Source organism: Neofelis nebulosa, chromosome 7 (assembly GCF_028018385.1).
Source record: "Neofelis nebulosa isolate mNeoNeb1 chromosome 7, mNeoNeb1.pri, whole genome shotgun sequence".
Lineage (NCBI taxonomy): Eukaryota > Metazoa > Chordata > Mammalia > Carnivora > Felidae > Neofelis > Neofelis nebulosa.
The window spans coordinates 101,518,843-101,533,941 of record NC_080788.1 but is presented as its reverse complement, the minus strand read 5'-3'; the positions used below and the strand labels follow the sequence as shown (position 1 = coordinate 101,533,941).

At 38.3% G+C, this 15,099-nt stretch overlaps 1 protein-coding gene and 1 long non-coding RNA gene across 8 annotated transcripts in view; one reads left to right on the top strand and one right to left on the bottom strand.

Moving 5' to 3' along the window:
• Positions 1 to 7,832, top strand: part of FERMT2 (FERM domain containing kindlin 2) — an 84,543-nt gene extending 76,711 nt beyond the window's left edge. For 2 of the 6 annotated variants that reach the window (XM_058739062.1, XM_058739064.1), the window contains 7 exons: positions 118 to 224; positions 359 to 580; positions 2,614 to 2,637; positions 3,169 to 3,189; positions 3,823 to 3,947; positions 4,596 to 4,737; positions 6,562 to 7,832. In XM_058739062.1, coding sequence (XP_058595045.1) covers positions 118 to 224; positions 359 to 580; positions 2,614 to 2,637; positions 3,169 to 3,189; positions 3,823 to 3,947; positions 4,596 to 4,737; positions 6,562 to 6,735 — 815 coding nt within the window. In that variant the 3' untranslated portion in view covers positions 6,736 to 7,832. The remainder of the gene's footprint in view (positions 1 to 117; positions 225 to 358; positions 581 to 2,613; positions 2,638 to 3,168; positions 3,190 to 3,822; positions 3,948 to 4,595; positions 4,738 to 6,561) is intronic. The other 4 variants (XM_058739063.1, XM_058739066.1, XM_058739065.1 and 1 more) reach the window with 2 other exon arrangements.
• Positions 1 to 15,099, bottom strand: part of LOC131517230 (uncharacterized) — a 183,812-nt gene that overhangs the window by 74,366 nt on the left and 94,347 nt on the right. The window lies entirely within an intron of this gene.

The window sequence follows — 15,099 nt, the reverse complement described above, 5'->3', positions numbered from 1 at the left end:
CCTTGCTTCCCAGTTTAAAGATTCCAAAACAGCAAAATTCAGCATGTTAAGATACCTATAGTGGCTTGTGATTTCTTAAAGGTAAATTTGACCATTTTAATAATTTTTTTATTACAGGATGTGAAGTTACCCCAGATGTAAACATTTCAGGCCAAAAATTTAACATTAAACTCCTGATTCCAGTTGCAGAGGGCATGAATGAAATCTGGCTTCGTTGTGACAATGTAAGTTTTCCAATTAAAAGTGTGAACTTCAGTTTTCTTCAGTTCCCTAGTGAGTTGACCAGTCGTCCTTACATTTTATACTTAAAGGACCCATCATGTCATACATTTCATATTTCAGTATTTCTTTTCAACAGGAAAAACAGTATGCACACTGGATGGCAGCCTGCAGATTAGCCTCCAAAGGCAAGACCATGGCAGACAGTTCTTACAACTTAGAAGTTCAAAATATTCTTTCCTTCCTGAAGATGCAGCATTTAAACCCAGATCCTCAGTTAATACCAGAGCAGATCACAACTGATATAAATCCTGAATGTTTGGTGTCCCCTCGCTATCTAAAAAAGTACAAGAACAAGCAGGTATTTGATTCATTTCATCTCTTTTCTTCTCGCATGATTTTGTACATGTACTGTAAATTTAGTTTCCCCTGTTAAAACTTTGTGGCTTTAATGATGGTCTGAATTTCATATCAGGTGGCTGGAATATAAAATGGGATGTGGATGGCCTTCAGTCAGTTAAGTCATTTTAAAAAATGTTTATCATTTTAATAGGACAGATCATAAGGTAAAATAGTTGGAAGCATATTTATTCTAAACAACCTAAGGAAACCGCTCTGTTAACAGGGTGTTCTTTCAGGGAATTGAAATGGTGTGGATGCTTTGAATTCCTTAATTCATGCAGTTTTATTCCGTATATATGTGTGGTACAAAGCACAGCCAGCATTTCCCGGCAAAGTCTAGAACAACTTCGCACTGTCAAAATGGACTTTTCCAGCTTTGGAGATAAACTTTACAATGGTAGAAATAGTCTACATTTTAACATCGTCTTTTCTTAACAGTCAAAAACCTAAACCAAGATTTGCGTGATGTGACAGAGTTTGGTAAATTTTGATTGAAATTCACTGCTTTTGTTCACTTTGTTTAGAATTCCTTTCCTGGAAATTGATACCATAAAAGGATTGCTATTTAGGAAAATGGTTCTTCAGTACAACATAAAAGGTTCTTTGCAGGGGAATTTCATTTGGGATAGCCCCCAGTATTCTTTACGCCAAACATCATGCCATAAAAGGCAAAGGCTTCAGTGTGAGGTGGGGTGAAGAAGGCCTTTAAAATAAATATTTCATTTCTATCTAGTTTGATTTTTATCTGTTAAAGAATAATTTTAAAACATTACTGGGAGGGCCCAATAAAATATCCAGAACACTTACTAATTCTTAATTTTAAATATAATGTTTATCATATGTGTTTGAAATTACTTAGCTGGAAATGTTCAGAAGGTTAATTACCAAGTATTTGTCTTTAAGTTTCAGAGGTTGTGTAAGCTACATGGAAATTGTTTATCCCACAGTCCCTACAATGTGGGAGTAGTGAGGAATGGAGGAAATGCTGCCCTGGGGAGATTTGTGGAATGTAGATTGTAAGTTAAAAAGGGAAAGTGAATCAAGTACTAATTTTATTTTTTTATTCTTCGTTATTTCATTTAAAAATTACTTGTAAAAAAAAAAATCCTTGTTTCTGAAAGTGGATTCATTTGCCTTCAAAGGCAAGGAACAGTTTCAAATCTTAGCAAGCTTCTTTCACTGTGAGGTACCAGGAAAAAAAGATCTTCAAGTCTAACTGTGAAGACTGCCAAATGTTGGCTTAGCTGTCAGAGATGGGTACTGAATTGTTTTCTCAGAAGCCTCTCAAATGATTGTTTTCACTTTTAAAAGATAGTTTTCCAACCCTGATTTCTCAACTAGATTGTCAAGTGAAAATTCTCTGGGGGACAGAAACAGTGACTATTTGTCTTCAACTGGTGGGGTGGCAGTATGTGTGGTCCGTGGTTAAGGGTTCTTCCAGCCTTGTCTTCCACGTTGGCATTTTATCAAACACACATTCTTTTGTAATCCTTCTTTCCCTGACTAAATTTATGGGTTGTTCCCAGAAGGTAGAGACCATGTATTGCCCTGACACCTAGAAAGTGCTGATTGGCAGAAGTTTAGTTGCTTATTGTGTGTCACATGCTGTACTCGTCGTTGGACATAGGGCTTAATAGTTAAACTATATAGTACAGTGGTGTTCAGGAGTCCAGTAGGATGAGGTCCAGGCCATGGGGTCCTTTATTCCTATCAGGGCATAAGATTTTCCTTTGGGCCCACCAATACAGAGAATTTGTTATATTTAATCTACTTTAAATCCCCAAAACTGTATATTATTTAAACTTGCTATATATATATATATATGTATCTATATATCCTTATATGACTGTGATTCCCAAACTGCATTTTTACATTTTAAAGAAAAGAGTTGTTGGGTATTTTATCCATGTTAATACAAATGGAAATAGACTACTGTGTGTATAGCCACCATTCCTAGTGTAGTATATAGCATCTCTTCATTTTCCCTTCCAGGAAAAAGGATGCAAAAAACAGATGGTAATTGAGGGGGGTTGCTTTTCTTGTGTAAATAAAGAAACAGTATGGTCACTGCACTTATTTTATGCCTTCAACTTATTTCTGAAAAGTGGTGCATGGGTCATATTATCTGACTCAATCTGAAAACATTAAAGGTTTTTGAATGTTAATTTTGATCTCCTACTAAAATCATTAGCTCTGCCCTAACCAGTAAGAACTGGTAAATGAGCAGGGAAAGGGTATTTGCTCTTTTTTATTTTTTTCCCTACAAATTTCTACCCATAATTTTAGTAACACTTAACAATCTGAAATAATATGGAAGTGTTTCTCAGTATTCAAAGTGGAAAGTAATCGCTGCTTTCTCGTTTTCATTTTCATGCTTGCATTTACTTTGCTTGGTTTCTACCTGAAGTAATTTTTTTTGCATGGTTTTTGGCTGGAATTTTGGTTTGCAGGTTACCGCAACTTTTTCTTTGCTTCATTGCCATTTTTTCTGATTGCCTTTTTTTTTCTTTCTGCTTCCTTTTTCTTTCCTCGCATTGCCATCTACAGCCAGGCTATATAAGAGATTTGGTAAGTTCTCCATATTTAAAAAAGAAAAGGAAAGAAAATAAATACATAAAATATTTAAAGCCCTAGCTACAGTTCCCCCACCCCACCCCCCCTACCCCATCGCCTTCATGGATTTCCACTCTTTGTGGGAGTAGTCATCCCAATGTGAGTATAATTTAAGTTAAAAGTTAACTTTCCTAATGATACCTTTAGAAATTAAAAAAATCTTTATGGTGGTTTCAAGTATTAAAGGTGCTAATAAATAGTCCACTACGAATTTATATTGCAGGTACTCATTCTGATATTGTGTTTTGGTGCTAAATTTAAAACCTGTCATGTACAGGATTAGAACATATCGTTTTATAAAAGCAAAATATGTGTGTCTCCTTGGAATATGTTTTGGGAGTGGCAGTTATTACTCCTGAAAGTACTTTTTGTTTCTGGATATATGGAAACTGAAATCAAAAAGAAATACATCAAGGTTTATTTTGAAGAGTCATTATTTAACTAAAATTCCTAAATGTGGCTTCAGAAATTTCCTAATTCCAACTCTTAGAGGTAATTGTGGGGTGGGGCACAGTTGGTTACTTTTGTTTTGCTCCTGCAATGAAAGAATATTGTCTGATGGTAAAGGTGATGTTTAATCATGTTTAGATAACAGCAAGAATCTTGGAGGCCCACCAGAATGTAGCTCAGATGAGTCTAATTGAAGCCAAGATGAGATTTATTCAAGCATGGCAGTCATTACCAGAATTTGGCATCACACACTTTATTGCAAGGTCAGTGGTTCTGCTACTGAACATCTATGTATAAATCTTAATGTGTACGTTTTTACTTAATCTATTTCAATTAAACATTTAAAGTACCTGCTGAGATCCATTAAGCAATTTTACAGTAAAGAATATTGAAATGTATTTTCTATTCTTGTAATTTTTACTTTAAAAATTCAAAATGATTGGGCTGCCTGGGTGGCTCAGTCAGTTGAGTGTCTAGCTCTTAATTTCGGCTCAGGTCATGGTCCCAGGATTATGGGATCAAGCCCGGCATCAGGCTCCACGCTCAGCATGAAGCCTGCTTAAGATTTTCTCTCTCCCTCTGCCCCTTGCCCCCACTTGTGCATTCTCTCTCTCCCCCCAAAAAACTCAAAATGATAGCATTTCTATTTTTACTTATATAAGAATATCACTTTTTTGAGAGTTAAAGAGCACATCTTAAAAACAGGGGCTCAGTTGGTTAAGCATTCAACTTTGACTCGGGTCATGATCTCACAGTTTGTGAGTTTGAGTCCTGCATCGGGTGAGCCCCACTTCTCTTTTTCTGCCCCTCGCTTCACTTGCACCCTCTATTAAAAAAAAAAAGAAAAACAGAGCAACATTCCTCCCACCCCCAGCGTGTTTTTAAACATTTATTATGTTTTAATACTATAGGTTCCAAGGAGGAAAAAAAGAAGAACTTATTGGAATTGCATATAACAGACTGATTAGGATGGATGCTAGCACAGGAGACGCAATCAAAACATGGCGTTTCAGTAACATGAAACAGTGGAATGTGAACTGGGAAATAAAAATGGTAAGCTAGGGGTGGGCACCTGGGTGGTTCAGTCAGTTAAAGCATTCGACTCATGGTTTTGGCCCAGGTCATGACCTCAAGGTTTGTAAGACGTAGGTCCTGCATTGGGCTGTGCAGTGTTAGCACACAGTCTGCTTGGGATTCACTCTCTCCCTTCCTGCCCCTACCCTGCTCATGCGCACACTCTCAAAATAAATAAAATAAATAAATAAATAAATGGTAAGCTATAACAATGTTACTTGAATTAATATATAGCCCTTCTGGGGCACCTGGGTGGCTCAGTCGGTTAAGTGTCCGACTTCGGCTTAGGTCATGATCTCACAGTTCACCAGTTCAAGCCCCACGTTGGGCTCTGTGCTGACAGCTCAGAGCCTGGAGCCTGCTTCAGATCCTGTGACCCCTTCTCTCTCTGCCCCTTGCTCTCAAAAATGAATAAACTTCAAGAAAAAAAAATTTTAAATATATATATAGCCCTTCTAAAACTTAAGAATTAAAAGACTTACAAATTCTATAGATTGTTTGTACCATTACCTCTTAAAGTAAAGTATAAAACATGGTTGGTTATTCATTTCCCACTTAAACTTGCCTAGTTCATAACTAGCCCAGTTATTAGAACTCTAAGAATATAATGATCTGCTTAGAAAATTGTTTTCCTGTAATGCTAAATCCCTTTCACTCCTAGTAGCAGCTGCTGTTTATTGAATGCCTACTCTGTGCCAGTCATGATGCTAGATGTTTTTGTATTTGTCCCCTATTTCTAAATCTCACCACAGCCTTGTGCGGGATAGTTGGATTGTCCCTACTTTACAAATGAGGACACTCACATGTAGAGGCCTGTGGGCCATGATTGCTGTGACCACACACTTAGTCACAGAATCAGGATCCAAAGTCAGATGCTCAGGGGCTCTAAAACCTGGCACAGCTACTACTGTATATCATGCTGCCCCCAGACTTGAAGTACATAAATATCATTTAAACAATCTTTTACTGATAAGCTGTGTGTTTTAGGGACATTGGGTTTATTGTAGCACTTCCTATTACTGCATCGAATAATAGGTTACTTTTCTGTGGTTAACCTTGATCCAGAAGCAGATAACCCATCCTCCTCCTGATATATTGTAGGAGCCTAACACTATGTCACAGCACCTATGTCATTTACCTTCATCGCGTCATATAGGCATTTTGTCATTTCTCATTATCACAGGGGCGAGTACAGTACAATAAGGTATGTTGAGAGGGAGACCATGTTCCCATAACTTGGTTATAGTATATTGTTATAATCCTGTTATTGTTAATCTCTTACAGTATCTAACTTACAAATTTATCATAGGTATATCTGTAAAGGAAAGAAAAGCATAGTGTATGTAGGGTTCAGTACTATCCATGGTTTCAGGCATCCACTTAGGGTCCTGAAATATATTCCCCATGGATAAGAGGGGTTGTTACTGTATTCAAACATGATACCTAAAGGTTAAGTATCTGAAGCAAATATTAAATTAAATGCAGGAAGTAGGTTTTCTCTCAGGCCTTGAAGAGAGACATTCTCATTAATTGAATCACCAGAGACCATTTGGGAACATAATGACCTAAACCCTTTGCATTCAGTCTTCCTTTTCAGAACATGAAAACTAAAAAGGAGTCGGGGAGGGGCTAGTCAACTTGTATTCTTTTGGAACTGAAGGCATTATTAGTTTAGGATTAAAAAAAATTGAGGGTCGACAAATAGTCTTGTGATAGGGCAGACATTAAATAGCACAGTAGTGTCACTTGTGCCTAACCATGTGGAGTTTTACTGAGACTGACAGTTCTTTGTCTTTGTTCCAGGTCACGGTAGAGTTTGCAGATGAAGTACGATTGTCCTTCATATGTACCGAAGTAGATTGCAAAGTGGTTCACGAATTCATTGGTGGCTACATATTTCTCTCAACGCGTGCGAAAGACCAAAATGAGAGTTTAGATGAAGAGATGTTCTACAAACTTACCAGTGGCTGGGTGTGAATAGAAATGTTGTGTAATGAAACTCCATGGCCATAACAATATTTAACTTTGAAAGCTGTTGTTTGTTATATGCTGCTTAATAAAGTAAGCTTGAAATTTATCATTTTATCATGAAAACTTTTTTGCCTTACCAGACCAGTTAATATGTGCACTAACAAGCACGACTATTAATCTGCTATCATGATACAATATATGGACATGAATATGGCACACATTCCTTAGGGCCAGGAATTGAAAACGAAAGTAGTGGGCAAGTCAGGAACAAAACATCACTGATTTAAGCTAGCCAAACTAAGAAACTCAAGCCATCTACTTTAAAGCTATCCAGGGCTTAAACTATATGAAGTCTATTTATCATGTTTAATGCATGTGTTTTAATGTATGTTTAATTTGATCATGTGTTTTAAAAATGCCTACTTTCTGGTAGCTATTGATTCCCCAGCCCTCACTCCCATCCCCAAATAAATCAGGCCTGTGGAAGATGCCTGATATTCAATAATGTTATTGTTTGACCTTGAAGGAAAATGCTATCGGTCCCTTATGCTTGGTTTGTTTTTGTCCTTGAATAAGCATGTATGTATATTGTCTTGTGTTTTGACTTTCACACCCTGTTGTATTACAACACTTTTAGTATTCACCAGCATATTCACTGTCTGCCTAAAATAATGCAACTTTTGCATTACAATATGAAGTAAAGGTCTATGAAGTATGCATTTTGTGTAACTAATGTACAAACACAAATTTTATAAATTGTACAGTTTTTTAAAAAAACTACTCACAACTAGCAAATGTCTTAGATGTAGCATCTTTGCATTAATTAAATGCTTTTAAAAATATGTGCAGTTTTCATATCTGCTAAATTAAGAATGACTTCATTATAGTCATGATTTGCCACAATGTCCTTAACTCTAATGCCTGGACTGGCCATGTTCTTGTCTTTTGCGCTGTTACAGTCGGCATTGGTGCTATAGTCAAAATTCCTAGGTCACATAACCCAAGAGGGGGCCGGGAGGGGTGGATTACCAGTATTGTCCAATAATCCATGGTTTAAAGACTGTATAAATGCATTTTATTTTAAATAAAAGCAAAATCTTTTATTTATGTTTCTTTTTGTACTTTGTGTTTTTACTGTTTCCATAGCATTAACCGTAGAAATGAACTCTTGCCTTTGGGAAGAACTTTGCCTACATCTTGTGTTAGGAGAACAACTTGCTGGTATCCAGAGTATCACCAGATAGTTGATACTTAATCTCTAGGATAGATTCTTCCACCCCATTTTTTGTTCTACTTAAAAATGAACCGCATAATATTTAAATATTAGATTGTATAAACAGAAATATGACAAATGAACAGACATTGTTGCCTCGGGCAGAATTTGTTTTAAACGGCAAAATAACTCCTGGTCTAAAAGACCACAACTCACATGTATGAATCTGCTCCCTGGTGTTAATGCTAATTATATCATTCAGATGCAAAACTTCAGTCCTGGACTTTTTCCCTTTATCTGTTGCATTTAATCAGGCCAAGTCTGGTTGGTTTTTCCCTCAGGCAATCTTTTGTCACTGCTATCATGGACACCTGAATTCAGGTCTTTGTCCTGGGCCTGCCAGGATGCCATGGCCTCTAGAAGCAAAGCTCCTATCACCTTCTCCATGGCTTTTCTTTGTACTCTAAGGCCAGGTCATAACAATCCTTGTTCCAAATATAAGGGCTTCTTCCCATTAAAGCAACATTTAAATAATGTATCTCCTTTTCTCATCTTAAATACAGGTCACCAACTTGTATAGTCACTTGGTAAAAGCCCTGAAGTAGATTTAGACGAAGGCATACTCAAGTCCCTTAGAGTCTTAAGGCCTCTGTACAAGTGAGAATAGCCTCTCTCCTGATGGCTGATTTTTCTGTCTCGGTTTTGCCCCACTTGCCATACTGGCAATTTTGACATTAATTCAGTCCCAGCACTGGCTACATGCCACCCTGATGACCTTGGTTGATTACAGTATAACAGCCAAAGTCCCCAGGCAGGTGCTAAGAGGTCTCCTATGGTCTGTATCCCAGCCTGCATTTTTCTCATCTTCCAACAGCCTTCATCCCAAATTGGGTGGCCCACGTTCTCTGGACACACTTTACACTCGCCCATCTCCATGACGTTCCACAGACTTTCTTCCAGTCTCCCACCTGTTGAGATCCCATCTTTCTGGGGTTTTAGAAATTTTAGAAAGAGCTCCAGGGTTCTCTCTTCCATAAACACTTCTAAGTTTCCTTGCAGCCAAAAATTTTCTTACTTGTGAACAGCCACTAAATTTGGTCCTTTTTGGAACTTAAGAGCAATCATCATTATTGCCCATAATAATAAGCTACTCCCTTAAGGACTGGGTCTGAGCCTCATCGTTTCTACCTAGGATCAGTTAACACATATTTGTTCATTGAATATAATGATGGCTATTTTGGAAATCAAGGAATTAATACAACTTAGAATTCTTACAGCATCAGCATGATTCAGTATGAAGGAAACAAACATAGTTCTTACACACCAGTTACACGTGAGGAGACATGCTAAATACTTCCATATATACAGTCTCTTCTAAAGAATCACACAACCCATCCTCATTTTCTAGATGAGAGGCCAAGGGGCCTGTTCACAGTCTCCCAGCTATAATTAATTAGCGTGAAGGCAGAGCTAGAAGTGGGACCCAGATTTCCTTCCTACCCAGTAGGGTTAAACACTTCACAAATCTTGAGGAACTCCATTGGTAGTAGTCCCACTACAGAAATGACATCAGTCCGTGAAAAGAACACTGGCCAGGGTTTCCAGAGACATAGTTTTAGGTTTCTGCTGTGTGGCTTAGTTTCATGTAAACATGAAGGCACTGGGGACAGGAGAACTACCAAGCTCTCTTCCAACTCCATTTCTCCTAAATCAGCAAGTTAGAGACCTGCCGATGATGTAGTTAATCAGTAATTTTAACTTGGTACAGATTATTTTTTACATAACCTTAAACTAAAAAGGTCAGGGACCTAGAGACATGAACTTAGTTTTTTCAGCTTTACCAAGGTAAAGCTGGCAGAACTGTAAGGTATTTAAAGTGGACATGTGGTGATTTGATTATATATATATATATATATATATATATATATACACACACACACACACACACACACACACACACATTATGAAAGGATGGTCATTAATTAACACATTACTAGAGACACAAACTTTGTAGAAGGAAAGTCTCTTGGCGGTTCTGCTCTTAGACAAAAAAGCAACATTGTGGCAGATTGTACGTTTTTATGTTTAACATAGTTTTTCTTTTTTTTATGTTAAAAGACTTTACAAATCAAAACCACAATGAGATACCACCTCACACCTGTCAGAATGGCTAGATTCAAAAATACAAGAAACAAGTGTTGGTGAGGATATGGAGAAAAAGGAACTCTCGCACACTATTGGTGGGAATGCAAACTAGCGCAGCTGCTGTGGAAAACAATATGGAGGTTCCTCCAAAATTTTAAAATAGAAATCCCATATGATCCAGTAATCCCACTACTGGGTACTTACTCAAAGAAAATAAAAACAATATTCTAAAACAATTTTGACCTTTATGTTTATTGCATCATTACTTACAATAGCCAAGCTGTGGAAGCAACCAAAGTGTCCATCCATAGATGAATGGATGAAGAACATGCAGTAGACACACACACACACACACACACACACACACACACAGGAGTATCACTGAGCCATAAAAAGGGATGACATCTTGGCTTTTGTGACAGCATGGATGGACCTACAGAGTATAATGCTAAATGAAGTCAGACAGAGAAAGACAAATACCGTATGATTTCACTCACATGTGGACTCTAAAAAACAAAGGAAATGAATAAACAAGCAGAAACAGACCCATAAATACAGAGAACAAACTGATGGCTGCCAGAGGGGAGGTGGGTGAGGGATGGGCAAAATGGGTGAAGGAGAGTAGGAGAGACAGGCTTCCGGTTATGCAGTGAGACACGAGGATAAAGGGTGTGGCATAGGGACCACAGTCGGTGGTACCGAAACAGCACTGCATGGTGACAGCAGCTACACTGTGGTAAGCACAGCATAATGTACAGACTTGCCAAGTCACCGTGTTGTACACCTGAAGCTAAGACAGCATCGTGTGTCAACCACGCTTCAAAAAAAAAAAAAAAAGCCTTATTAAGGTGCTTTTAATTCATTACCAGTTGCTGATGTGATGGGATCAGACCAACCTGGGTTTCTGACCTTTAATTTATCTGGAAGAAATCCCACACACAGTTAAAGACAAATGTTTAAAGTACTCAACACTATACCTACAATGATTATAGTACTTTCCCAGTGAAATGTTAGGTTTTGTAACGCAAAATTGGTTCTGATCCTCTAAGACGCAGTCCTATCCCATACCTTTCATAACCGTTTCTACCCTATAGACTTTTGACAAGGTCTGCTGCTGGTTTTAGATAATCACTTAAAACATGGTAACATCTTCACTGCTTTGAGAATTCCTAAGAGAACAGGGCTTTCTGAATTCAGCCCTTTGTGACAGCATCATCACTAATCCTTACTGAAGCCTTTCCTGCACGCATAACGCTGCTAACTGCCATCCGTGCTCTGCTTTGTTCCAAAAAAAAAAAATCCTGTCACACCCACCTCCCCAAACGTTCGTGCAGCTATTGCAGCCATTCCCTCTTTTTGCGGCTCTCCGGCACTGCAGTGGCAAGGACGAGCTGTGCCGTGTGGGCACAGACCTAAGAGACGTGGTACGATAATAATTCGGTCAATTCTTAATCTGCTGATAAAGGTCCAGTCACCTCTACACAGTAATATCCAGGAAGAAGTTGTTTACCGAAAGCTCCGGGCTCTTCAACAAATTAACTGCGTCTTCATCTCTTTGAACGGCTTCGGTTTGGCAGCTCAAGAATGGGGGAGGTGGTAGAGAGTGACAGGAAATGGGAAATTTTCAATCTGAGTAAAAGGAATGAAATTCTCAGAGTGGACTGCAGAGCCACCCAGAACAGGAAACAGAGTAGCAAAAAAAGCCTTATCTGGTGACCTTATTTCCCACTGTGCTGATTCTTCTCTGGCTTTCTCTGCTTTATTTAATAAACAATACAAAGTTTCCCAGGCTGAATGTGTACATGAAAATCCTCTATTCCTTTATTAAACAGTTACCAGTACGCATACGCTCGACTCCTAGTTGAGTTTCCCTTTTGATATTTGGGCACAGGCCTACACATTGCTAAAAAATATAAGCACTTAAAATAATTTGAGACCATTATCTCACGGAATCTAATTATAGTCTCATGTGGCTTCATTGGCCAGGCATTATCTGTATTACTGCTCAGGGAAGTGGTCCAAGTCCAATGTTAATTAAATTTATGATAAAAACAGTACAACCAACCAAACAAGTTTAACATACCTGTATTAATGTGGTTTGTAGATACTGAATAATAAAGAAAACACTTTTTATGAGCACAAATTCTCATGTCAAATCTAAATTTTGTGAATTTTATTTTTATGACCAGAATAAAATTCAGGTAAACACATTTACTCTCAGGTTTACTGAGCAGACCATTTAAACCTTATTTCTGTCTGCCTTGCCTAATTATAAATTCAGTTAGCTCTTCGAAGGAACATTCGGAAAACACATTTCTTCTAATCCAGAAGAGCAAAGGGCCAATAGCCAAAACACTCCTAACAACCAACAGGCGAAGAGGGGACAAACCTCACTGGATGGCAAGAAGTCACATCACACTGGACTCGCAGTGTAGTGTTGGCTCCGGGGTGAGTGAAATAACCAGAGTCCAAACAGAGACTCTAGGAACAAACTTGCACACGTATGGAAACTGGCTTTCTGAGAGCCAGTCTTGCAGATCAGCATGAAATAGGATTTCCCCATGAATGGTGCTGCTGATTATCTCTATGAAACAAAGGAATTTGGAGCACTACCTCGTACGTGTACAGAGTGTCCAAATCCTTTCCAAATGAATTCCAGACTTAAATGTCAAAGAAAAACTGTAAAACTTTTAAAAGATGACAGTAGAGAGCATACTTATGTGACACTGAGAAAAGAGTTTGTGTATGAACAAGGCACCAAGAAGTACAAGCTAACTGTATCAAAACGAGAACTATAAAGATATAAAATGTAAAAAGGCAAATCAAATTGGGAGAAGGTATTTGTAACACATCATGGACAGAGGGTTACCATCTAAAACAGAAATACACACAGCTGCTCAGTGATGAAGCCAAAAGAAAAACGGACAAAACACTGGAATGGGTACTTCTTGAAAGAGGAAAACTGAATGGCAAGTCTACAAAAACTGCTCAATTTCACTAGTATTCTAGAAAATGGGAGAAAAATACAACTTTTAAATACATTTAAAATGTAGTTTCACATGTACCAGATTAGCAAAATTTTCAAAGTCTGACAATGGTTGGTATTGGCTGGGACGTGGAACCACTAGAATACTTATTGTTGATTTGAGTATAAATCGGAACCAAACACTTCAGAAATACTTTGACATCATCTGATAAAATTAAAGGTATATCCTATGACCTTGCAATCCCATCCTAGGTATGTACATACCCTGGAGAGAAAGTCTTGCGTGTACATATCAGGAGACACGCACAGGAATTAGTGCATAGCAGAACTACTTATGATAACAAAACCCTGGAAACAATCAAATGTCCATCAGAGTAGAATAAATTCTAAGACAGCTGTAAAATGGAATCAAAATAGCAGTGAATAAGTTCCAATACACAAACAACGTGGATGAATCTCAACCCAGTGCTGAACCAAAAGTTTCGCTGCAGAACACACAGTATGATTTAAGTTGAAAAAATGTGCAAGATTACTGAAACACACACACACACACACACACACACACACACACACACACAAAAGGAAGTGGCAAATATTTTCCTCTTGTATTGGAGAGTAAAAGCTGCATTTTTAAAAGATAGATTGTTGGTGGGTTCTAAAGTTCAGCGTGACACGAAAAATCACTGTGACCTAATGGGAATACGGGGGTCTTGCTCTTAACCACTGAAAAGCTGCCACTGCTTTTGGTGTACTTTCCTAGGTCTGGACTAGATCAGCACATGAGTCTGGCCCCTGCTGCCAAGTGAATCGCTAATTGGCTATTTGGCTGCCCTAGTTTAAGAATGGAGCTAATGAGCCCAGGGTCAGAGGTTCAGTCCCCTTGTGGTCCAGCTGGCTTTGCTCTGTTTCATGCTCACAGGCCACACCATTATTCTGTAAATGTGCATGGTTAGTCACAAGAGGGCCTGGGTAAGAAGAGAAGAACAGATCTATCAGGTCAACTAGATAATCAACTTTAAGCTCAAGGCTCTGGTCAGTATATGCATGACAGTGTCATTACTCATAAGCAGTTGTGAAGATGTCAACCCAAATCATATTAAACCATCTGGGTCATAGCAGAGGAGGCAAGGAACTTACGGATACCTTCTCTCACTGCCTGGATTAGTATAGAAGATGTCCCTGTACTTGAGAAAGCGCTTCTATAGAGCCTGACTCTATGAGAGAGGAATTCTGAATGAGATGTTGATTCTCCAGAAATTAGGCTTTCATGATTTGAGAGTGCCTTATAAATGTATGAACATGAAGTCAACGGGATGGGAAATGTAGATAAGAACCATTGCTACAGAGCAGAACAATCTCGAAAATGCCTGGAGTCTATTTTGATTTGTTTGTTTTGAAAATGCCCCTGGTTCATACAGAAAGTACCAGATAAGGAGTGATTACAGGTAGGTAAAACGGTCAGAAGGCTTTTCTGAAAAAATCAGGAAAGCTATTTGAGGGCAGCTTCAGTGAGAAAGGGAAAGGCATGTAGTATCACGGACTAAGCGAGACCTACATATATGTTTTCCTACAAGGGGACATTTTGAAAAGCCACCATTTGTTCTGGGGTGGACAGGACCAGTTGATCTGTAGCAAAGATGGGGAAAAGGAAGCTAGCTCTTCAAAAATAGCCTCAACAGGAAAGAAACCCACTTAACAAGAGCACAGAATAGACAGCAAACAGCCTGTTTTGAGGTCATCTCAGGTTTGACTTTTATTCCTAAATCTCCAACTCAAGAAATAATTTTCTATAATCAGCCTATGTCTTCACATAAATTTTGCAAAAGCTTCAGTTTCAGGTATTCTCAAAAGAGGCCCTGCTGTCTTGTCCTAAATGTGTTATCTTTCTTTTTTGATTGGGCGTTAGTCTCATTTCAGTGCTCCAAGTATTTGGCATCTGGTAGGAGTTTAGAAACTTCCTTTTGCTTTCTCATAAATTTTGTTGAAAGCAACCACATAACGAAGAGCAAATACTTTCTACTTACTC